We start from the raw sequence: 26901 nt of genomic DNA, 5'->3' as shown, positions 1-26901 counted from the left end.
TTACTAAAACATCCTAGAGAATTTACCTTTAAAAAAAGAACATATAAATAAAACGTTGGGCTTATTTTCAAAATCAATCCACTTACTATGTTTAAGTGGAGTTTCTTTACTACTTGACATATTAGAGAAAATTCAGCGTCACAGCACTCAAATTGGCACTGAGCATGTGGTTGGGAAGATCCTCTAGAGGAAGGACATGGCAACCCACTCCAGTATTCCTGCCTGGAGAATCCCACGGACAGAGAAGCCTGGTGGGCTACAGTCCAGGGGGTCGCAATGAGTCAGACATGACTGAAGCGACTCAGCACACGTGCACATCCACATCCACACGTGATTATCTTAAAAATTCAGTCTACTAATCCAAGACAACTGAGACTTGTTCCTACTGGTTCTTCAAAAAACAGTTAAAGTAGGTCATCATTTTAAAAATACTAATTTCATTCCTTAAACATTTTAACTTACAACTTATAAACAGACACTTATTCACCACTATTGAGATTAAGGTCAAGGCCTTATGAGTATGGATCTGACAGGGAGTGGGAGTGAAGGGGACAGAACAATAAATAAGATGGGCCAGACCTGACACTTGCTGAAGCTGAGTGTTTACTATATTATTTACTATAGAATTCTTTCAACTTCTGTGTATGTTGAATGTTTCCAGTATTAAAAGTTAAATAAGATTACATTTTAAATTTTTATAAGAAAAACATCCTCTAGCCAGAAGCAAAACCAAAGGTACAAGAGACTGAAGGGCATACAGATCAGCTTGATATCATCATCCTCCGTGAGAAATTACATGTCTGTGAGATTCTCTAGGCAAGAATACTGGGGAGGGTTGCCATGCCCACCTCCAGGGGATCTTCCCAACCCAGGGATCAAACCCATGTCTCTTATGTCTCTTGCATTGGCAAGTGGGTTCTTTACCATTAGCACCACCTGAGAAACCCAAAAGGACTAAAGGAGAAAGTGAAGAAAAGGGTTTTGGTTTTGTATGAATTTGTTTATTTCTGCCCATAATGTTTAAGAACTTCTTGGGCACTGCAGGTTTTCACTTTTCCTGTTGACTCTAATTGAGTCAGTGAAGGTGGTAACTCACATCCCAAAGTCTTGGCTGCTCCTCTCATCACTTTAGCATGACTATCCGGAATAAACAGTGGACCATGAAAAGGCACAGGCACCAGACGAGAGATGGGGGGTGGCCCATCGCTGAGACTGCACCCCATTCCCGTACGGTTATCTGAGAAAGTTGCCCCCATCAAGAGAATGAAATGAAAGGGTAGGGAGAACAGACTCTGAATCCCATCCTAAATTCTTAGAGAACATCAATTTCTTAGAGATCGTTCTAAAGTATTCTATTTCTAAATGGAAATGATTTCCTAGGGTTTTTTTAAAATTCTTACTTTTATCAGTTATGCAACATTTAATGATATAATCACAAGTACCAACTACAATAACAAACAGGTTTGGAAGCAAGGCAGACTCCTTGCAAGGCTGCAACTCCAGATGTGGAAGCAGCAGGGCACAGACTATAAAAAGAGTGTATTGGCCTCAAGGGTTGTGTGTGTCATGGCACACTAGTCAGTACATCCACCAAATGAAGAAAGAGGCCTAATTCATCTGGCAAGTCAGTTAACTGCAGGACATTTCAGAGACCTTCTGCCATTTTCGCTGAGATCACAGAGTAAACAGATACGTAATACTTGTGAAACTGTGTAAAAACATTTTAATCTCCTTTGTTTAAAGGAGATACTTCACAATTCATGCTCCTTTGAACCATCTTTTTTGTTGTTGTTGTTGTTTTTAGGACAAGAGGGCTCCCCAACACACACACACAATAAATTACTCAAAGAAACAGAATCAGGCAGCAAGACCTGATACTCTACTCGTGGATATAAAAATTCAACTTAAGGTTCCCATGCCCAAATTTAAATACTCAGGAATCAATTTAAGTAACTCATGCCTCGTTTGCAGGACTGTACGGATGATCCTTTTCCCTTGCGATAGTAAAACCTATCCATTTTCTTACCTCACTCAGTATCAGCTTTTATACTTTTACTGATAAAGCAGACAATGAATGCACTGTATAGGAAGCTTGAGCTCTTAATTAAAAGGAACACAGAGTTATATCTAAATCATTTGCCACAATGATCTAAAACCACTCTTTTCATATCTTAATTTCAATCATAGGACCCAAACCCTTGCATTACCTTTATTTTCAGAACTAGAGCCAGTGTTGCTATCTGGTGCAGGCAGCATGTCTTCATACCCCCAGGATACTATATGTTTGCCACCAAGCAAACAGGATGGGGATCCGGGCCCCCCTTCCAAAAGCAACAGCCTAAAAGAAGGAGGTAGAGAATCATAAAGACACTGACACTATCCATTCCAACAAGAAGATAAAAGTCAATTTACCATCTCAAAGAGCATAAAACTACAATAGTTCTACACAATACTATGTATCTGAAAAGACATTCATGAAACATATTTTTACATTAAAAAAATTATGAAGTAGTGCTTATGTTATAATAAATTTGCAGCTGTGTATAAAAATGTATATATTTTACATGTATACATGTATGAGAGAAAGGAAGGGATGGAGAGAGAGGGGGTATGAACTAGGAAATACATACAACATTTGGAGTGGTTATCTTTGAGGAGCGAAATTATGAACAACTTTCACTTTTTCACTTTATGTCTTAACATATTATCATCTTGAAATCTACAATAAAAACTTAAGACAAGCTATTGCATTTTTTTAATCCACTAAAATTAAAAAATGAAAAACAACATGCTTTTTTAAGAAGGAAAAAACAAAATTCTTACTTACAATGATTAGAATAGCACACTTACTTAAAAGCATGAGTAATTAATTGATTAAAAAAAAAGTTTACCAATGTACTTATTGGAAAAGCTTTAATTCTCAGGGCTTACTTGTGTAGGAGGGTGAGGATCCAAAGTGACAGCTTACCTATACAGCACATCGGCTACAGGCAGAGACCCTAAATCAGTCTGTTTCTGTAATAGATGGACTGTATGAACAAAAGTTTTCAATGATCCCCTAAAAAAAGAGGGAACAGAAAATCATTTAAATTGAACTGTCAAATAATAAGGTTGTTGATGTCAATGTTATTAATCACTTGGGAAGCTTCCAAAATAAGTCTGTGTCTGCTGAGCAACTGAGCATGCATACATGCTGCCAATCAGTAGCTGTGCTGTACAAAATATCAGATATACTTGCCTCTTACCGTGCTGGTTCTTCTTGTATTTGCAAAGGTAAATTATCTCCCCCTAACATGAAAGTTCAAAACAGAAAGCTCAAGCACAAAACACAGGTGGTGATTATGCCTGGATACTCTTGCATCAAGTCAATCTCTAGTCTAGAGGAGCGATTTCACTGGAAGAGGTTATATTTAAAGTCTAGCACTATTTCCAGGCTTAAATTTTTTAATATCTTTGTTAAGTTCATCCATTTTACATCTCACCAATTTCCCATCACATTAAATATGACCAAAAAGAAAAACATTCAAATAGTATTTTGTGCTGAAGGGTATTCCTTCTGCTTTCCCCTGCTGTGAAGTATGTGATTGTAATGCTTGCAGAGCTCACCAAGACCCGATTTCCTTTTGGTTCCAAAGGCTTGAGGCCCTGGGAAGTCTGTAATACGGTCAGCAGGATCTAAAAGAAGGTGCTTTTAAGATGCACAAGACTTACCTGGCCAGATTCCAAGTATAAATCACCACAAGAACATCTCCTGAACTAAATGGTCATGGGCATCAGCTGGGCTGACTTCAGACTGCTGCCTTATTTCTCTTAGCCAAGGCTTTAATTGCTAGGTATCATGTGCCTAAACCTCACAAGACATGGAATACCCAACAGAGGATCAAGGAGGCCTAGAGTTCTCCTCTTAACTGTCCCCTTCCCTATCTCTGGTGTTCAAAAGAATCAAAACCAAAGAACCATACTGGCAGGGAGGCAGCAGAGAGAGTGTAAAAGCACAAGCTGGGAGAAAAGACCCCTAGGCTCTGAAACCAGGCTCTGGCACTCACCAGCGGCACCATCTCAGTCTTGTTACCAAACTCCTATAGGTTTTTACTTCATCATCTGTCCAACAAGGATACCTCCCTGTGTTACAACGAGGTTAAAATTAATGGGCAAGGGCACACTGGAATATTTAAAACCAGTAAGCCAACTATAAGATATTACTGGCTGCCAGATTCAGACATTAGAGTAAAATTTAGACTCCGTCCATGGCTCCTAAGCCTCAACATGGTCTGGACCCTCCTCTCCCACCTCCCCTTCTACCACTGCATTCCAGCCCCCCGCTCACTTTGCTGTCCCTCAGCAACCCCAAGGGCAGGAGCAGGATCAGATTTGTGCTGCTTGATGCTCCTCTTGCCTGGAATTCCCTGTTACTGGCTCTTTTGTGTGGCTGGCTCTTTGTCAACTGTCTAGGCCTCAGCTCAAATGTTATCTCTTCAGTAAGGTCTTCCCTGGCATCTCTAGTTAATGCTGGCCTCCACCTCCTCTTAAGTTATTCTCTATTAGCAAAATATCCTGATTTGTCTTCTTTATCTGGAAATTATCCTACACATTCATTCATTGCCAGTTGTCTGTCTTTCTCTCACGTAAACTTTGCAATCTTAGGGACCATCTACTTTGTTCACTGCTATGTTCCTACTGCGAAGAAGAGTCCCTTGCCTGTGGTAAATGAGCAATAATGATTGACAAAATGCAATCTACTCAACTGTAAAATTAGAGATCGTGAGTCACCCACCATGAGTCACTATTTCTCTAAGACCTAGCAAGGTTCCTGGCACATCAGAAGTGTTCAATAAATGTTAGCTAATTGAAATGAATGAATATCTTCAAAATAATTTTTTGGAAACACTGTTCTGTCTTTGAGAGCATCAGCCTCAAAAGTTAAATAATATGCTCCTAAACACGTCATTAAAAGAGATGATCCAACCCTGAAAAGCATATAACTTCTGAGGTAAATAAAGTCCAGACAAGGTGATAATATTAGCAACACAATGTAGGCACTAAGACAAAAACAACACACACACACACCCCAAGAAGAAGAAAATAAAAACACTCATTTCTGCAGGATGGACTTTGGAATCTCAAGTACATGAAGCAATTTCAATAACCATCTTTTGGTTCAGACTAAATTAGGGCACAATAAAAAAGTGAGTTTTATGACCCCATGTTTATTAAAACATCTGAAAGTAAAGAGTTGGTAATTATTCCAAACATCCTAAATCTGTCTAAAGATAGACAGAAAAACTTCCCAAAGTAGGACTTTTGCATTAATAACAAATCTATTTAGGGATCAAAACTGTCTTCTGCATATCCAAAAATTAATAAATCAATCCAATATAAAGCCTTTACAGGGAAACTTATTTTGGTACCACCCAGTAATGTCTCCAGAATTAAGCTCATGTCAGGATTTCCATAATCAACTACAGTCTTCCAGCATCTAAAAGTAAGCTATGACAGTTTGCTCAGGGCAAAGAAACTGACAATAAATGTTGGTGCCATTTTGCCTTAAAAACCGCTTGAGATTGAACCATTTGAAGGTCAACTTTGAAGCCATAAAAATGGAGGAAGGAGTCTAAGGACTTCGTAATCCTCCAAGAAGTTATCCACATTTGCTTTGCTAACAAAAGGAAGAACTCAATCAAAGAAAAAATTTTGAAAGGAGAGGGACAGATTAGCAGCATTAACCTGTCAGACCATGGTCCTAATGGTCCCTAGACAATTAGGTTAGAAGAAAGCAAAGGCAGTGAACCTTTTCTTCACAAATATGTTAGAGGGATCATACAGTTTACTGAGCAGGAGAATGTAAGAAATCCTCTCCTGGAAAAGTAACTCCAAGAATATTTCTTTTTTTTTTTTTTCCAAGAATATTTCTTATTGATGGTTATCAATAACATCAACTTACATGCGAAGTACAGTACACTATTAAATCCTATGCACACACACACACACACACACACACACACACATATACACACATACACAGAGAGATCTTTCAATCAGATTGATGGAGCCAAGCATCAAGGTCCAGAAATATAATTTGTGACCATATCTGTGTGACCGAGTCCAGGTGAGTAATAACCCCTTCACTCGCTGACACACTCCTTACAGACATGTGTCACAAAAAAATTTAAAAGCTCTACACATTTTTTTCACTGTCCTTCTGGGAGAAATACAGATATAACATCTTCCACTAACCACTTGATGTAAAACACAAATCATCTAAGGGTAAGTAGATAATGGCAAGTGTTAATTCTCCATTTTAAACTGATTAAGCTGTTATCATGATATAACACAAAGCAAAACCTTGAACTTTGGTTCCAGCTCCAACTCCTGGTGCCAAGTTTTGATGAAAACATCTTAGGCACTGTCAAGGCTGTGAAATTCAATACTGAAAACAAAGAACTTCAGAATGTTAAGACATCCATCAAATACGCTTGCTCTCTCATTCACTCACCCAACCCAGGCAGCAGCTATGACAAGGTCACCGGGGAGTACCTTTGATTTTCCTTACCTGGCACATGCCAAAGCCACGAGGGCAGCAGCAGCATTTTCTTTTTGCTTATGTGGGATATGTCGGCCTGTGTCAGAAGTCTCCTCTAGCCAGGAGCACAGCAAAGTTTCAATTCCATTGAGACAGTCAGCAGGCTCCTTGGTCAGGCTCAAAGGCTGGCAGTCGCGAAGGCAGTTCAATAGCACCTCAGCAGTGATGTTACAGAGAGAGGGGTCTGTTCTACTCTGGGACTGAATAAGGGGGAAGACCAGCAGGAGCCCCATCCTCGATGTGAAGGGAGCTTGCTCGGGTTGCTGCAACAAGCCCTGGCGTTTGAGCAAGGCCAAAGTTTCTTCATCACCTGAACTCTCCCTTTCATGCTGTTCTTCCAAGGCCAGCTGGCGCTGGGCATTCCACAGTCCTCGCAAGGCATTCAGGCGGTATTCCAGCAGGCGGGCATACGCGTTGCTCTGATTCCCACAAACAGAGCGCAGACGTTCTGCTAATTCCGTTGGGTTCTTGGTCTCAAACGTTAAAATCTAAGGAAAGAACCAGTAGAGAGGAAGTTGGTATGTATTGCTTCCACCACCACTCTCATCTATGATAAGAGTAAATCTATCCACTGGTATCTAAAAATGGCCCACATCATGGCAGCCTGGATGGAAGGGGAGTTTGTGGGAGAATGGATACTTGTATATATATAGCTGAGTTCCTTTGCTGTACACCTGAAACTATCACAACATTGTTAACTGGCAATACCCCAGTACAAAATTAAAGTTTAAAATTAAAATTTTAAAGTTGAAAGTTAAAAAAATGGTCCACATCAAAAAATCTTCTGGGACCAAATATGAAAATGTGTGCTATAAAGCCAGGCTGCTGATGGAGATTTTCTTTTCTTGGCATTTCTGCTAATGTTACTATTAAAAGTTAGAACCTGAATCATGAAAATAGTTAAATATGGAAGCCAAAGTTAATTTGAATAACTTAGCTGAGGCATAAATATTTACTCAATCAATTTATAAATCTGTCTCTAACTTCTATTACCAATTAGATTGTCAATGAAAACAGAACAAGTTTCATCTTCAAAATCTAAAATACCTACTAATAAATGATTGCATATTATTCTCTCCGTTTGAGAAGCATTCCACTCTTACTACTGTTAATCCATTATTTCAATTGGTGGCATCATAAATAGATTTACACAGTTCTCATTGATAGCAGAACCACCACTATTTTCTTTCCCAAAACACACAATTATCAGGAGACCTCCTTGAGATTTTCAGCAGCTGGGGAAATAATAAAACCTCAATCAACTAAGAAATAGATACTAAGATAAAGAATCAAACTAAATTTATGATGCAAAGAGTTTACACACGGAAGTTTGACCAAGTTAAGGTGAATAGACTGGTATAACCAACAAATAAAGGCAGGCACTTCTGAAGCAAGCATATTAAAATAGATTATCAGCCACTAGAGTGTCTGGTTCTCAGTAGACCAGGAAGACAGAGTGGGAACAGGCTTGGAACAAAACCAAAGAAAATTCTGTCAAGTCATTGGCACTGGCATTTTAAAGGGTCATAGATCATTCTATTTCACTCATAAACTGCAAAATCCTTTTTTTTAACCTCAAATTTTGCCCTTAAATCCTGTAACTGACTAGCTTAGCTATACATGCAAGCCACTAAACTAAAAAAATGTTCAGTTTAAAAAGACATTCTAATTCAGAAAATTAACTACATGTGTATCTCATTTAACTGATTAAAAAAATTAGTCAACCCAGTTAAAAGCAACCAATTCAAACTTCAGTGCCAGTGTGTCAGATCAGAAATAATATCCAAATGCCATAACATTTCAACCAACAACTTGGCAATAAAAAAAATGAACTACTGATCCCCACAACCTCAGTGAATCTCAATGGCATTTTGTGAGTGAGAGAAATCAGTTTCAAAAGGTTCCGTCTGCATGATTCTATTTATTACTTTCTGGGGAAAAAATGTATAGTGATTTAAAAAACAGATCAATGGTTGCCAGAGGTTGGGATACACGCAGGGTATGACTATTTAGGGACAGTATAAGAAGGTTCATGAAGACAAATTGTTCTATATCTTGGACAGCACTGGTGGTTACATGAATCTTACATGTGCTAAGTGGTTGCATGAATCAATACATGTGTTAAATGGTTACATGAATCAACATATGTGTTAAGAGTCATAGAACTGTACTTTCCCCCCAAAAAATGTCTACTTGATAATTTTTAAATAAAATTTTAAAAAGTTCTAACCAGGCAATAGTTGTATTCAACTAGGTATCATTAAGTAAAACTATACTGCAAACCATATTATTAAAAATAAGAACTAGGGACATTTCTATTTAGTATTTATTAAAGAGTATCAAACAGATAATGATTATAATGTCCTTCACCATCAAGTCATACAAATTCAATCATCCCACCCTTTTGTCTAGATTCAAACACAAATTACACTTTTGATTATTTTTCACAAATGGTAGCAGATAAAATAACTACAAATTCCTATAGAAAGGATCACATTTCAGAGGCGACTATCTACCCTGAAGTAATAGTACCTAAGGAAGCTAGATTGCCTATTTTTTTTTTAAGATCTCCCCTCAAAAAGTCAGTAACCAGCTTCCACCGTCATGGTCAACAAAGATTAAGATACTTTTAATGTGAAAAACCATAGAATTTTAAATTTGGTCATCTCAAGTTATGAAGATCTAAACAAATTTTGTTACATTTTTAAAAAGCTTTCAATATTGATTTTGTGATTTCTACCCAGTACAACCCTTTGATACACAATACATATGCACTCCAGATACATTTTTACTTATGCTACACTGAGCAGCTACTTATGTTATATGAAGCAACTCCTGAAAAATTCAATATAGGCTTTTATTGGACAAACAAATCAAACAACAATTCAGTATCATTCAGTTCAGTCGCTCAGTTGTGTCTGATTCTTTGCGACCCAAGGACTGCAGCCCTTCAGGCTTCCCTGTCTATCACCAACTCCCAGAGCTTGCTCAAACTCATGTCCATCGAGTCGGTGATGCCATCCAACCATCTCATCCTCTGTCGTCCCCTTCATCTCCTGCTTTCAATCTTTCCCAGCATCAGGATCTTTTCTAATGAGTCAGTTCTTCACATCAGGTGGCCAAAGTATTGGAGCTTCAGCTTCAGCATCAGTCCTTCCAATGAATATTCAGGACTGCTTTCCTTTAGGATTGACTGATTTGATCTCCTTGCTGTCCAAGGGACTTTCAAGAGTCTTCTCTAAACACAGTTCAAAAGCATCAATTCTTTGGCATTTAGCTTTCTTTACAGTCCAACTCTCACATCCATACATGACTACTGGAAAAACTATAGCTTTGACTAGACAGGCCTTTGTCAGCAAAGTAATGTCTCTGCTTTTTAATATGCTGTCTAGGTTGGTCATAGCTTTCCTTCCAAGGAGGAAGCATCTTTTAAATTTCATGGTTGGAGTCACCATCTGCAGTGATTTTGGAGTCCAAGAAAATAAAGTCTGTCACTGTTTCCATTGTTTCCCGATCTGTTTGCCATGAAGTGATGGGACCAGGTGCCATGATCTTAGTTTTTTGAATGTTGAGTTTTAAGCCAGCTTTTTCACTCACCTCCTTCACTTTCAAGAGGCTCTTTAGTTCCTCTTTGCTTTCTGCCATAAGGGTGGTGTCATCTGCATATCTGATGTTGATATTTCCCCATGCAATCTTGATTCCAGTTTGTGCTTCATCTAGCCTGGCATTTCACATGATGTACTCTGAATGTAAGTTAAATAAGCAAGGTGACAATATACAGCCTTGATGTACTCCCTTCCCAATTTGGAACCAGTCCATTGTTCCATGTATGGTTTTAACTGTTGCTTCTTGGCCTGCATACAGATTTCTCAGGAGGCAATTAGGGGCTTCCTTGATAGCTCAGTTGGTAAAGAATCCGCCTGCAATGCAGGAGACCCCAGTTCAATTCCTGCTGGAGAAGGGATAGGCTACCCACTCCAGTATTCTCGGGCTTCCCTTGTGGCTCAGCTGGTAAAGAATCACCTGCAATGTGGGAGATCTGGGTTTGATCCATGGGTTGGGAAGATCCCCTAGAGAAGGGAAAGGCTACCCACTCCAGTATTCTGGCCTGGAGAAGTCCATGGGGTTGCAAAGAGTTGGACACAACCAAGCAACTTTCAATAAGGTGGTCTGGTATTCCCATCTCTTTAAGAATTTTCCATAGTTCGTTGTGATCCACACAGTCAAAGGCTTTTTAGCATATTCAATGAAATTGAAATAGATGTTTTTCTAGAATTCTCTTGCTTTATCTATGATCCAGTGGATGCTGCCAATTTGATCTCTGGTTCCTCTGCCTTTTCTAAAGTAACATTGCTGCTTCTGCTGCTGCTAAGTCGCTTCAGTTGTGTCCGACTCTGTGAGACCTTACAAATGGCAACCCACCAGGCTCCCCCGTCCCTGGGATTCTCCATGCAAGAACACTGGAGTGGGTTGCCATTTCCTCCTCCAATGCATAAAAGTGAAAGTGAAGTCGCTCAGTCGTGTCCGACTCTTAGCGACTCCATGGACTATAGCCCACCAGGCTCCTCCATCCATGGGATTTTTCCAGGCAAGAGTACTGGAGTGGGCTGCTGTTGCCGTCTCCGAAAGTAACATTAAACTCAACTATTTACTTTTACTACTAAGTGCTTCTGAAATTTGTTCCTTCATGGTTCATAAAATGATGTATATGGCAGAATCTGAGGTTAACTTCAAATATTAAGATTATCTGAAAAAATACATACTACTGCATTTTGCTGATGGTTCTATTTTTTACAAGCACTTTAGTTATATTTTTAGCATTCCACTTGAAAGACAAATACTCTGAAAGGATTTGAATTATAATTAACCAAATAATACACAATATACACACTTAAGTGACTGTTATGTTTATTGATTTAGCAGTATCTAAAGCACCCTATGCTTTCAGAAATCCATTAGGTTACTCAGCATTATCCATTTCAATGGCCTCTTATGAAAACTAAGAACTGTCTGATATGCTGCTGTTTTTAAGAATTCTAAAGTTCGAAAGTCATGGCCTAAAATCATTTTATAAAGAGAAAGAGATCATACCTTTGGGTTTTAGTGAGTCAGCTATGGACGATCTTTTCTGGTACTTATGAATATTAAATAATTTGTCTCTGATGCTCATATAAAACCACTACTGTTAGTAAAGATCTTGATCAAGACCAAAATATCATTAGAAAATTAAATTTTTTTTAAAAAAGGAAAAAGGCTATTTGAGGAAAAAGGAAGATCCTTGACACCTTTAATCAGAAGACAGGTTTACTAACTGTACTTTGGTGACAATGCTGACGTCACCAAAGTATTAAGGGAATGACACTCAAAATATTAACTTAAAGTCTTAATGTAATTTTTTCATCATACATGACACATATGTTTTGAAGCTAAAAAACAATCATTCTGGAAAGTTAAGAGAAAGGAAGCAAAATATTCTTTACCAGCCATATCTAGCTTTGAACAAGACTCCAGTAGCGACAGAAGAGTTAGAGAGGACTGTATCATTTTTACCAACTTTTTTTTCATTTGGAAAACACAGAACATATACCTACCAGTCATGATGCTAAATATGGTAGGAATAATAAGCATATAGAGGCTTTTTGGGTAACAGAAAATATTATATATACACATTAGGAAATTAACTAGACTAATAAATCATTAGAAAAATCAAGATTAGGGAATGAACTACTATACTCTCCTAAATGTAAATCTCAATTTCCATCTACTTTGCTGTTCAGAATACTAGAGATGTAATCCTCTAAAAGGGTCAAGATGTAGCTAAAACATATATAATCTCCTACCTCTGAAAGAAACAGAAAGCACCCCATTTCTAAGAATTTATCTGAAACATTCCAGAAATAAAAACACACAGAGAGATTTTCACTGCAGTCTTATCACAGTGGAAAAAGTAGAAGCAATCTCAAAATTCAGAAGTGTTCAATTAAATTATATCATAATGGAGTATTGTGGAATAAATTAAAAATAATTAAAACTATACAACAATAAAAAGCAGTATAAAAATTGTATATGCCCTATAATAAGGTAAAATGTACTTATTCAATTTTGAAATGTCATTAATATTTGAGGTAATATAAACAGGTGGGTTTTTTTCCTCTATTAAAAAAAAACTGTGATGACAAGTTAAATAGTTTATATTGAAAAAAAGTAGTCATAACTAGAGCTGGTATTTTACAGCAGCAAGCAGTCTTTAATAATTCCTAGTCAAACAAATGGTAACTGATATATCAACATTTGGGGGATGTATCTGACAAAGCACAAGCATAAGGACCCCAGGGAGTGTTTTCTTTAAATCAATTCATTAGTCCCATCTATTGTATTTCAGCAGCAGTTTTTCTCACTGTAGGGCTCATTAGGTGGAAGACTGTGGTGGGATGGCGGAGACCACCACAGATGCTGAGAACTATCAGTGAACAGTAAAACTGTTCATTCTCCAAAAAGAAATGAGATTTAAAACTCAGGATCACGGAAGCTCCAAATAAATTATTACACTCCCTATCATGAATAAATTATTATACTCCCTAGTAAGGTTCATTAACTGATTCAATTCATTATGTGAACTTGTCAGCATTAAATGAATTTATACCTGAATTATTCCAAAGCAGATTGAACTGGCCCGACTTGCAACCCCAGGACAAAACTTTTCAGTAGAGTCAACAGAATACCAAAATTCTCTCAAACGTTAGAGTGAGTTTTTAAACCCTTTTACAGATTTTCCTACAATTTTTTTTACATTATGAAGATGGCAGTTATGGTCAAATTGAATTGCATCTGGCAACTCAAAGATCAGAAAGATTTCATGTGAACCAAGTAAATGAATCAAGAATGAAAGGATGGAACTCTATCTCTAATACAAAAGCCTAAATCAAAAGTGGATCCGTTATCAATTAAATTAGACCCTGAAGCTGCACAACCTTATTCAGTCTTGTATGTATGCAAACTCTCATCAGCATCTATTTTTTAAAATGATCTGAACTGATAACCACAATTAAATTTCACACTTTAATTCATGAGTTTTAGCCCTTAGCTTGGTGCCAAAACTAGGAATGGACTCTGCCTTGTTACCACGCTAATTAGCTTTGGCTCAGTTCTGGAACTCCAGTATCCGGTGATTTCTCCCAAATCGCTGGATAAACTGAGAACAGTTTTTATTGACAGCACAACTGTTAGAACTCTGAGGACTCCCATATGTAAGAAATCACTGTTCAAATTCTTTTTGCATAAAAGTTCCATCTTATCCTAATCCTTGCTTAGTTTTCATCTCTGTCATGTTCTATGACCAGGGTTCTATTTTGTCATCTCTCTGCTAATATGGCCTGAATGTCCTATACCACTAAGTTCAAATCCTACCTATCATTCAGAACTCAGCTCTGCTCCACCATCAACTTTGAAATACACTTTTCTTCCTCTCACTTCCCCGTCTGAGAATAATCTTTTATTATTAGTTGCTTTATACGTTTTGTTGCTAAGTCATGTCCAATTCTTATGATCCCAGGGACTATAGCCCACCAGGCTCCTCTGTCCATGGGATTTCCCAGGCAGGAATACTGGAGTGGGTTGACATTTCCTTCTCCAGGGGATCTTCCTGACCCAGGGATCAAACCTGAGTCTCCTGCATTGCAGGCAGATTCTTTACCTACTGAGCCATCAGGGAAGTTCCAGATAACCTTTTGGTATTCCCATATCATCTAGAACATACCTCTATCAAAGGGTCAGATACCAACTCTAAGAGAAATTGTGCCTGCTATTTCAACAGATGTATCAAAGATTTGTTTTTTAATATTTATTTTTATTTATTTATTTGGCTGCAGCTGTGTGCAGGCAAGTGAGATCTTTAGCTGAGGCATGGGAACTCAGCTGCAGCATGTGGGATCTAGCTTCCTGACCAGGGATGGAACCCTGCATTGTGAGCATGGAGTCTTAACCATTGGGCAACAAGGGAAGTCTCTCAATGAATTTGTTTTTCTCCCTATCAGCTCAGTTCAGCTCAGTTCGGTCACTCAGTTGTGTCCGACTCTTTGTGACCCCATGAATCGCAACACACCAGGCCTCCCTGTCCATTACCAACTCCCAGAGTTCACTCAAACTCACGTCCATCGAGTCGGTGATGCCATTCAGCCATCTCATCCTCTGTCGTCCCCTTCTTCTCCTGCCCCCAATCCCTCCCAGCATCAGAGTCTTTTCCAATGAGTCAACTCTTTGCATGAGGTAGCCAAAGTACGGGAGCTTCAGCTTTAGCATCATTCCTTCCAAAGAACACCCAGGGCTGATCTCCTTTAGAATAGACTGGTTGGATCTCCTTGCAGTCCAAGGGACTCTCACGAGTCTTCTCTAACACCACAGTTCAAAAGCATCAATTCTTTGGCACTCAGCTTTCTTCACAGTCCAACTCTCATATCCATACATGACCACTGGTAAAACCATAGTCTTGACTAGACAGATTTGTTGGCAAAGTAATGTCTCTGCTTTTCAATATGCTATCTAGGTTGGTCATAACTTTCCTTCCAAGGAGTAAACGTCTTTTAATTTCATGGCTGCAATTACCATCTGCAGTGATTTTGGAGCCCCCCAAAATAAAGCCTGACACTGTTTCCACTGTTTCCCCATCTATTTCCCATTAAGTGATGGGACCAGATGTCATGATCTTCGTTTTCTGAATGTTCTCCCTATATCACTTCATATTACTTTGTTTTTAAATTTTTAAACTTTTTTTAATTGGAGGATAATTGCTTTACAATGTCGTGTTGATTTCTGCTGTACAACAATGTGAATTAGCTATAACTATACATATATCCCCTCCTACCCCCATCCCAGCCTCAATGATTTGTTTTTAATAAATGATGTCCATGAAGGAAATGTAGTGAGTGGTATGTAGAGTGACTCTTCAAAGTTGATCTGAGGCATAAAGTCCAAATCTAAAAATTTCTCCATGTTACAAAATCATTTTTTTTCACCAAAGTATTGACAAAACCAATACAAATCATCCTTCTATGCTTAGTAATCAACAGAGTAAAATTCGGAGAAAGATGTAGAAATGAACTCTCAAAATGGTTTCAATGCTATTATAAATTTTATTTTTTTTCTATTTAAAGAAAAATGATAACTATGCAAAGACTAACTTTACTTGTTATTGCTTGAATTACATATTTAATGGAAGGACTCTCATTGTGACATATTCACTAAATGCTTAGCGTAAGTATCTTAGTAAGAAAGCCACTGATGACAATTTAAAAATACAAAAATATAACAACTTATAAAAGGAAATTATGCAGCCCCCAAGATGTGTAACACACTCTACTATAACGTTATTTAAAGCTGTACCCCTATTTTAACTGTGAACTCTGAAAGAGGGAACCATGTCTTAGTCATACTTGTATCAGTGTCTGGCACATAAATGTTTGATAAATTAATGAATGAGAAGATACATAAATTCCAAGAATAATGCTCTTAGGATGTATAGCTGGTTCCCACTGTTACATCCAAGTAAACTTCCCTCACTTGGACTAATTATATTTCTGCCTTCTGGAGCAATGGAAAATAACTATTCCTCTTCCATGTAAGAATCTTCTAATTAGATGAAGAAAATATATGTGACAGAGGAGGGAACATGAGATATGCATTAGGGTAGTTGCTTTCAACCCTGGCTAAACATTGAGAACTGCCTTGAGAGCTTTCACATAATATTTAATGGGCCCCACCCCAGCCCGATTAACTCAAAATATCTAGGCATTTGTTTTGCTTAACTCCAGAGGTGAATGAGATACACAGCCAAGATTACAAACCACTGAGTTAAGGAAACTAAGTTCTAGCTGAGCCTCTGCAAGTAATTCTCCACTTAGGCATTTTACTTAAATTCTCTCAGTCTGTGTTTCTATATTTATAGAAATGAGGGGTTTACACTGTTAAGATCAAAGGAAATCATGTACAGAGAGTGCTCTGAAAAACCTAAAATCTGAGCGAACCCTGATCTAGAAGTGAGATCCAGAGATAAAGTTACAGGAAATTTAGAGGACAGAAAAAGACATGTTAAACTATACTAGGCAGGTACAATAAGCATAAACTCAGCAGTGGCCACAGGACTGGAAAAGGTCAGTTTTCATTCCAATCCCAGAGAAGGGCAATGCCAAAGGATGTTTAAACTACCATACTATTGTGCTCATTTCACATGTAATAAGGTTATGCTCAAAAATCCTTCAAGTTAGGCTTCAGCAGTATGTGAATGGAGAGCTTCCAATATACAAGCTGGGTTTAGAAAAGGCAGAAGAACCAGAGATCAAATTGCCAACATTCTTCAGATCATAGAGAAAGCAAGAGAATTCCAGAAAAACATCTACTTCACTGACTATGCTAAAGCCTTTGACTGTGTGGATCACAATGAACTGTGGAAAATTTTTCAAGAGATGGGAATACCAGACCACCTTACCTGTCTCCTGAGAAACCTTTATGCAAGACAAGAAGCAACAGTTAGAACCAGACATGGAACAACTGACTGGTTTCCAACTGGGAAAAGAGTACAACAAGGCTGTATATTGTCACTCTACTCATTTAACTTCTATGCAGAGTACATAATGAGAAATGCCAGGCGGGAAGAATCACAAGCTGGAATCAAGACTGCCAGCAGAAATATCAACAACCCCAGATATGCAGATGATACCACTCTAATGGCAGAAAGTGAAGAGGATCTAAAGAGCCTCTTGATGAGGATGAAAGAGGAGAGTGAAAAGGCTGGCTTAAAACTCAACATTAAAAAACTAAGACCATGGCATCTGGCCCCATCATATCACAGCAAACAGATGGGGGAAAAGTGGAAGCAGTGGCAGACTTTATTTTCTTGGGCTCCAAAATCACTGTGGACGGTGACTGCAGCCGTGAAATTAAAAGACACTGGCTCCTTGGAAGGAAAGCTATGACAAACTTAGCATACTAAAAAGCGGAGACATCACTTTGCCAACAAAGGTCCACATAGTCAAAGCTATGGTTTTTCCAGTAGTCATGTACGGATGTGAGTTGGACCATAAGAAATGCTAAGCACCGAAGAATTGATGCTTTCAAATTGTGGTGCTGGAGAAGACTCTTGGACACAGCAAGGAGATCAAACCAGTCAATCCTAAAGGAAATCAACCTTGAATATTCATTAGAAGGACTGGTGCTGAAGCTGAAGCTCCAATACTTTGGCCACCTGATGTGAAGAGCCAACTCATTGGAAAAGACTCTGATGCTGGGAAAAATTGAAAGCAAAAGGAGAAACGGGTGGCAGAGGATGAGATGGTTAGGTAGCATCACGAACTTAATGGACACGAATCTGAGCAAACTCCAGGAGACAGCAAAGGACAAGGAAGCCTGGCGTGCTGCAGCCCATGGGGTTGAAAACAGTCAGACACAACTTAGCGACTCAACAATACCAAAGGAAACTCAACAGGACAAAGAACCAACTTTCGGCAAGGCAGAGGAAGGGAAAAAAAAAAAGAGAAGCACCATGTAGTTCAGAAACATCAACCTGGGACTTCCCTTGTGGTCTAGTGGGTAAGACTCTATGTTCCCAATGCAGGGGCCCAGGTGTGATTCCTGGTTGAGGAACTAGATCCCACACGCATGCTGCAACTATGAGTCCACATGCTACAACTAAGACCCGGCAAAGTCAAAATAAAATAAATATTTAAAAAAAAATCAACCAATGTCATGCTGTGTCCTATTTATATCGTGATTCAAACAGCTTCCCTTGTAGCTCAGTCAGTAAAGACTCTGCCTGCAGTGCAGGAGACCCAGGTTTGATCCCTGGGTTAGGAAGATCCCCTGGAGAAGGAAATCGCAACCCACTCCAGTATCCTTGCCTGGAAAATCTCATGGACAGAGGAGCCTGGTGGACTGCAGTCCATGGGGTCACAGAGTCGGGCACGACTGAGCGACTAACACTAACTCAAACAATCAATCTTTTTAAAAATATTAGCACAATCATAAGACAACTGGAAATCCAAATGCTGCCTACATATTTAATTATATTTTTAAAAGTTAAAGATATGAAAGATTATGATTGTTTTTAAGGATTCCTCACCTCTTTAGATACACACAGAAATACTTATGGATAAAGTGATAGGATGTCATGTATTTACTTTAAAATAATATGGGAATAATATGAGAAAGAGAGAAAACAGGTGGCAGTATAGCTGAAAGAAGATTGGCTATGCGCTGAAAACTGGTGAAGTTGGTGATAGGTACCTAAGGGTTTGTTATGCAACTCCGTCTACTTTAACGTTAGGGGATAATTGTCCAAATTTTTTTTATAAGAAAAGGGTTTTGGGAAAAAAAAAAAAAGCTTGTCAAAACCAAAAGCTGAAGAGGTTATAAGAGCCCCACCATTGGGCACAATCAAGAAGAAACTAGATTTTATTCCAGTTCTTATAAATGGCAGGTAAGAATTTCCTCTCCCAATGGTAGGGTTCCATAATCTCAATTTGCCGCTTAATTTTGCTAATAGAAACTTTTTCTTGGGCCTCTCAAAACTGTTACAAACAACTATGATTCACCCAGTTTCGTAAGTAAATATATCTGGTTAAATGTGTACCCTGAAGGAACCCAAAAGAAACAAATTAATCAAATGAGGATATATGTTTTAAAGTTAGTTTTTAAACTGCCAAAAGCAATTCATCCCTAAGGTATTTACAATTATTGTTAGTATGGGCAATATGTTTATCATCAAACAATATAATTCATGAGACAAAGGAATGGTAACATTTTCTGAGATTGATGACTAAACATCTGTTCGCTCAAAATACATACAGAAATACACTATTTTATTGAGCAGATAGTTTATAATTACTGCCCACTGCCCATCCTTCACAAAATACTATTTTACCAATTTATGTTTAGCCAAAAAGATTTAACATGGGATAGAGTAAAAACAGAAACAAACCCAACAGAAACTAAGGGGCATGCCAACTCATGCAATGAATACCAAAGAATCAGCAGATATTTTTTTTAAGTTAAGTCCAGACAGCTTATATTTTAAAATATTTATTCATTTGGCTGTGCCAGGTCTTAGCAGTGGCACATGGGATCTTTAATTATCGTTTAGTTATGGTCTACGGGACCTAGTTCCCTGATCAGGGATCGAACTGGGGGCCCCCTGCATTGGCAACATGGAGTCTGAGCCTCTGGACCAAAATGAAAGTCCCCAATCACTAGGTTATTTTCAAGAGAAAGAAGAGTGTGTAGAGAACATACTAAGTTCAGTGGTTAGGAGATAAGCCAAGAGAAATAATAGGTATAATACAGTGTCTATAGCATATTTATCAATTTAACCAAACCCCTTATCTTCCTTATTATAGTATTCAATATCAACATTTTAACGTTATTAGCATATTCAGTTTTTTGCTTGTTTTGCATTCTAGACTAAAAATTTCAAAGTTTACACCAAATTTAATAGACTTGCTTAGAAAAATTTCTTATTGGTAAAATGCAAAAATACCTAAGTGCTGAGAAGAATGTCAAACAACAGGAATTGAGACACTTCTAGTGGAAACAGAAATTGGTAAAAACACCTCAGAAAACAACTGGTACTGTCCAGTTAAAATGAAAATGCATTGTTTTAGTTCGCAGCAGCTGCTATAACAAATCATCATACTTAGTGGCTTAAAACAACAGATATTTATTTTCTTACAGTTCTGGAGGCCAGAAGTCCAAAATCAGTATCAGTGGGCCAAATTCAAGGTGTTGGCAGAGCCGAACTCCATCCAGAGGCTCGGGGAAACAGTGTGTCTCTTGGCTGCTCCACCTCTGGCTGCCGCTGGTGCCCTCAGCTGTGGCTCCATCACTTCAGTTTCTGTCTCTGTGATTACATGGCCTTCTCCACTTGTACTCTGAGGAATCTCCATCAGCCTTTCCTTTACTAAGGACACCTGTGATTGTATCCATGGTCCTCCTGATAATCAAGGATAATCTCCCCAGCTCAAGATCTTTAACTTAATCACATCTGCAAAGATCGTCTTTCCACATAAGATAACGTTTACAGGTTCCAGGCATTAGGACCTGATATCTTTGGGAGCCATCCTTCAGCCTGCTCCATAGATACAGCCTAAATACAGCCATCCACTTCTGGGTAATTCCCTGCAGAAACTCTTGCACATGAACACCAGATGACAAGTACAAGAAGAGTCACAGAAATGTTGTTTACAGCCACAACAAAACTGGAAACCAGGCAAACATTCAGCAACAAAATGGATATGCTGTGATGTATTCATATAATTACACATCAGTGAAAATAAAAGTACAGCTACACACATAGGTATGGAAGAATCCCAGAACACATGTGGGACAGAAAAAAGAGCAAGTCACAAGAAACATAATATGGCATGCTACGTTTATATAATAAGGTCTTAAAACACACAAAACTGAGCTCTGTAATGTTTAGAGTTGTGTGCATAATATGAGAAAACAATAATGAAAAGCAAACACAAAACTCAGGACAGTGTCTCCTATGTGGGAGAGAGGGAGGGTTGGATGGTACAGCATTGCAGGGGTCTTTAAAGGTATTGCTCAGGACCCACTTCTTAACTGGGTGGTGGAAAAACAGAATACATACTTTAAAAAATTACTTTATGTATAGATTCAAAGTTATACTTATGTATTTATACCTCACATATGTATTATTCAAATTCATAATAAATTTAATAACAAAAAATGAAATTCCCACTGATTATTCTAGCTCTGAAAGGCAGATCAAGATCATTATCCCCACTGCTGATAAGCAGTCAGTGACACTGCAGAGACACTGTCACTGTACATGATTGTATTTCCAGTATAAGGTGTGAAGAGCCCAAGCAGTTCCCATTTGTAGGAAGAGAGTGAGCTGGTGGCACAAGCTAAATGTTGGGTGATGCTGCGGTTGGCTTTGCCTCCTGGAAGAGCTGCTGAATGTCCAGGGAGACTAATGCCTAGAGCAGAGACTCTCTGTGCCTCCCAGGGGATGTTTGGCAATGTCTGGGAATATTTTTAGTTGTCACAAGTATAGAAACTGACATCTACTGAGTAGAGGCCAGGGATGCTGCTAAACATCATATAATGTACAGAGAAGCCCCCACAATAGAGTTATCTGGCTGAGGTTGAAAAACCCTGCTCTACAGTAAACACTTGATTGAATGTATGCCTAACTAACTACTAACTAACTACTACTAACTACTGTAGTTAGCCTAACTAACTACTGCCACCTGACATTAAGTGTGGCGAACAACTTCCCATTAAGGACACAGTCTGGTTTGCAAAATCTGTCAATCCTGAGTTGTGCATTGGAGGGATTCTAATATGCTCAATTAAGTTCTATAGATACTGTTACCTGGAGAAGGCGGTGGCACCCCACTCCAGTACTCTTGCCTGGAAAATCCCATGGACAGAGAAGCCTGGTAGGCTGCAGTCCATGGAGTCGCTAAGAGTTGGACACGACTGAGCGACTTCACTTTCACTTTTCACTTTCATGCATTGGAGAAGGAAATGGCAACCAACTCCAGTGTTCTTGCCTGGAGAATCCCAGGGACGGGGGAGCCTGGTGGGCTGCTGTCTATGGGGACGCACAGAGTCAGACACGACTGAAGCGACTTAGCAGCAGCAGCAGCAGCAGATACTGTTACCAGAGAGATTCTGATAGATTGTAAACTTCTTGAGGGCACACACTTAGATTTGTTCCTCTTTTTATCCTCTGCACTTAAATCTCAGCATGTTTTGATGGCTTCCCCTGAAATAAAGCACTGAGCAAAGCACTTGGCAGATAGCAAGCACACAGTAACACTGCGTGTGTGCTCAGTCGCTCAGTTGTGTCTGACTCTTTGCCACCCCGTGGACTGTAGCCCACCAAGCTCCTCTGTCCATGGGATTCCCCAGCCAAGAATACTGGAGCAGGTTGCCATTCCCTTCTCCAGGGGATCTTACCCACCCAGGAATGGAACCTGTGTGTCCTGCATTGCAGGCAGATTCTTTACGGCTGAGCCTTCAGGGAAGCCACTTCAATAACATTAGTTCATATTAATTGGGAAAAAAAAGGTTTTTCTCTGTCAATATGGATTACAACTTTGTCTATCCTTTTCCTTAATGTATACCAAGCACCAGAGAACCTGGCAGGTAACAGGTGCTCAATAAATATTTACTGAGAAGAAAATGACTAAAGATGCGACCCAAGACTGCACACAGTTCAGTTCAGCCACTCAGTCATGTCCGACTCTTTGAGACCCCATGAATTGCAGCACGCCAGGCCTCCCTGTCCATCACCAACTCCCGGAGTTCACTCAGACTCACATCCATCGAGTCCGTGACGCCATCAAGCCATCTCATCCTCAGTCGTCCCCTTCTCCTCCTGCCCCCAATCCCTCCCAGCATCAGAATCTTTTCCAATGAGTTAACTCTTCGCATCAGGTGGCCAAAGTATTTGTTGAGTTTCAGCCTCAACATCAGACCTTCCAATGAACACCCAGGACTGATCTCCTTTAGGATGGACTGGTTGGATCTCCTTGCAGTCCAAGGGACTCTCAAGAGTCTTCTCCAACACCACAGTTCAAAAGCATCAATTCTTCGGCGCTCAGCCTTCTTCACAGTCCAACTCTCACATCCATACATGACCACAGGAAAAACCATAGCCTTGCCTAGACAGACCTTAGTCAGCAAAGTAATGTCTCTGCTTTTCAATATACTATCTAGGTTGGTCATAACTTTTCTTCCAAAGAGTAAGCGTCTTTTAATTTCATGGCTGCAGTCACCATCTGCAGTGATTTTGGAGCCAAAAAAAATAAAGTCTGACAGTTTCCACTGTTTCCCCATCTATTTCCCATGAAGTGATGGGACCGGATGCCGTGATCTTCGTTTTCTGAATGTTGAGCTTTAAGCCAATGTTTTCGCTCTCCTCTTTCACTTTCATCAAGAGGCTTTTTAGCTCCTCTTCACTTTCTGCCATAAGGGTGGTGTCATCTGCATATCTGAGGTTATTGATATTTCTCCCAGCAATCTTGATTCCAGCTTGTGTTTCTTCCAGTTCAGTGTTTCTCATGATGTACTCTGCATATCAGTTAAATAAGCAGGGTGACAATATACAGCCGTGACATACTCCTTTTCCTATTTGGAACCAATCTGTTGTTCAATGTCCAGTTCTAACTGTTGCTTCCTGACCTGCATACAGATTTCTCAAGAGGCAGGTTAGGTGGTCTGGTATTCCCATCTCTTGAAGAATTTTCCACAGTTTATTGTGATCCACACAGTCAAAGGCTTTGGCATAGTCAGTCAAGCAGAAATAGATGTTTTTCTGGAACTCTCTTGCTTTTTCCATGATCCAGCGGATGTTGGCAATTTGATCTCTGGTTCCTCTGCCTTTTCTAAAACCAGCTTGAACATCAGGGAGTTCACGGTTCACGTATTGCTGAAGCCTGGCTTGGAGAATTTTGAGCATTACTTTACTAGCATGTGAGATGAGTGCAATTGTGTGGTAGTTTGAGCATTCTTTGGCATTGCCTTTCTTTGGAATTGGAATGAAAACTGACCTTTTCCAGTCCTGTGGCCACTGCTGAGTTTTCCAAATTTGCTGGCATATTGAGTGCAGCACTTTCACAGCATCATCTTTCAGGATTTGAAAAAGCTCAACTGGAATTCCATCACCTCCACTAGCTTTGTTCGTAGTGATGCTTTCTAAGGCCCACTTGACTTCATATTCCAAGATGTCTGGCTCTAGATGAGTGATCACATCATCATGATTATCTGGGTCGTGAAGATCTTTTTTGTACAATTCTTCCATGTATTCTTGCCACCTCTTCTTAATATCTTCTGCTTCTGTTAGGTCCATACCATTTCTGTCCGGCACACAAGTGCCCCTCAAACAAAACATGCAGAAGGCAATGGCAACCCACTCCAGTGTTCTTGCCTGGAGAGTCCCAGGGACAGGGGAGCCTGGTGGGCTGCCGTCTATGGGGTCGCACAGAGTCGGACACGACTGAAGCGACTTAGCAGCAGCAAACAAAACAAAACACAGAAAGCTACAGACACAATAAGGCACCAGGTGCAAATACACTCCAGGCCAGTAATTTTTTTTAAAAATGTGTTCATTTGGCTGTACCAGCTCTTAGTTGCAGCCTGCGGGGTCTTTAGTTGTGGCATGTGGGATTCAGTCCCCCGACCAGGGATCAATCCCAGGACCTCAGATTGGGAATTTGGAGTCACAGCCACAGAGAAGTCCCTAGGCTTCTAATGAGACTCCTGACCTCATCTTCCTCTAGTCAACATGAACAAAGAAGCTGAAATCAGTCATCCATATTTTGACTATAAGATCAGAGACGTTCATTTCTAGACCCATAGCCTGTAATTGTTTGGCTGGGTTAGGTAAAAACATAAACAGGCACCCAGCAACTATTCAAAAATGACCGATGACCATGGCTGACCACTAAGTACCTCTAAGAAAATGAGAAATATTGCATCTTCTATGCCATTGAATCTTGCCCTTCTCATCAATTCCTGCTCACAGCTGTGCCTGACTAATTAGAACTGCCTGGAATCCTTGTCTATCACTTTACTGGTTATTTCTTCTACTAGCTCAAAAGACCCCACTTTAGAATTCAAATCCATCTGTCTCCCTCGGTCTACAAAGAACAAATGTTCAGAAAAACTATCCAACTAGCTAAAATTAAATGTACCTTTTGTAGCTAAGACTTAATATGTTGTTGGGGGCAGGAAGCAAGCAGTACATGAATAAATCTATGGATAAAAAGAAGGTGACACAAAGCTTAACTATATTACTTATTCAACTCCTATCTTAGCAAAACAGGGATAAATCCAGAAACTCATGGGTAAAAAAGGTTTGTCTAAAGGCAACTTTCTGGAGAAATGAATACTTGTCAAACGCTGCTCTTCCAAAATAACTACACAGGGCTATCAACTCCAAAGGTTTGCTCATCCATTTTCCTCTCATCTGAACATTCGAAAACCTAAACAGGCTCAAAATCTATAGCTTTACTCTTGAGATCTGAAAAACAGATGATTCATTGCTGAGCTACTGGGTCCTGTCCCATGATTAGAAAAAAAAAAAAAATCCACTTTTTATGGCCTCTATCTGGAACCTATAACTTTAAATGTCTAAGAGTTTTATAAATTATGACAGCAACATACATAAAATTCCCCCTCTTATTGCAGATTTTACTTCACTTCTGAGTTACAGAGTCCTTCCCTAGGTATGATAAAGGAGGAAGACATGAAAAAGACCTATTTCATTATGGATTTTAACTGTGAGACTGCAGATTGATTTTTGCTGCCCAAACCACATATACCAAATTATACCATGTTATACCTATGTCCTTAAACATCACGAAATGTCTAAAGTCCAGTTTCTCTTTGCAGTACAATTTTTCTACCAAAGAAATCCTCTCTCTATCAAGTAATGCAGCAGACAACAAAATGAAGCATTAAAAATTTTACACTTTGGAAATTTATTTGAAAAACACTACAATTTACCGCATCAATGTATATTTAACTTACAACACTCTGCACCCAGGAGTTACAGCTCCTTATTTTTCTTCAAAATCATATAACTGCAATTTTAGAATTTCACTAAAACTCTTAAAACTACAGACAAAATCACTTCCAAAGGCATATCTTTTTTTTTTTCATGGCACAGGAAATATGCTGCAACAAATTTAACAGAAAATAAATTTCCACCAACTAGGTTAAAAACATTTTTGTTACATAGATTTATTGTACAGGGGTTCAACTAGCATGAGCATATAGGTAGTTAGTGATACTGATATTCTCTCAAAACTATACTTCAAATTTTTTGATAATATCGCTACTTTGACAAATACTACTGAATTCCATTTACAAATAAATAAACCCACATTCTTCAAATTCAGTCAACAAACTTTATTTCTGATGTGGCTTTTCATGTACAAAGTACTGATAAGCACTGTGAGTTTTCAGAAACATTTGGAGGTATAAAGACATTAAACATTGTACTGGAGAAAAATTGGAATCAATCTGAAATGTCTATTAGCAAGAGAAGGGCTAAATAATCTCTGAGGAAGTTTAAAAGAATGAGGCTGAGCAAGTCATATAAATAAATAAGCAATTTGTATATATATATAATTATATACAATTCATATGAATTATGTAAAACAGTTATATATAACCCATATGTCATATATATACACAGGTCATATATAATTATATATAATTATAGTTCATATTCATATATATAATTCATATACACACACATGAATCAAGCTCTAAGATATACTAAGTATAAAAAATAC

General features: G+C 38.8%; 1 protein-coding gene across 1 annotated transcript in view; it reads right to left on the bottom strand.

Moving 5' to 3' along the window:
- The window catches only part of HECTD4 (HECT domain E3 ubiquitin protein ligase 4), a 167503-nt gene that overhangs the window by 109663 nt on the left and 30939 nt on the right, over positions 1-26901 (bottom strand). Inside the window, exons 2-4 of the mRNA XM_052654305.1 lie at positions 6551-7068; positions 2969-3058; positions 2208-2338 (exon numbers count right to left, since the gene is read on the bottom strand). Coding sequence (XP_052510265.1) covers positions 2208-2338; positions 2969-3058; positions 6551-7068 — 739 coding nt within the window. The remainder of the gene's footprint in view (positions 1-2207; positions 2339-2968; positions 3059-6550; positions 7069-26901) is intronic.

The sequence above is a fragment of the Budorcas taxicolor genome, chromosome 17 (assembly GCF_023091745.1).
Source record: "Budorcas taxicolor isolate Tak-1 chromosome 17, Takin1.1, whole genome shotgun sequence".
NCBI lineage: Eukaryota > Metazoa > Chordata > Mammalia > Artiodactyla > Bovidae > Budorcas > Budorcas taxicolor.
The sequence above is the reverse complement of the archived record's forward strand: the minus strand, read 5'-3'. Positions and strand labels throughout refer to the sequence as shown.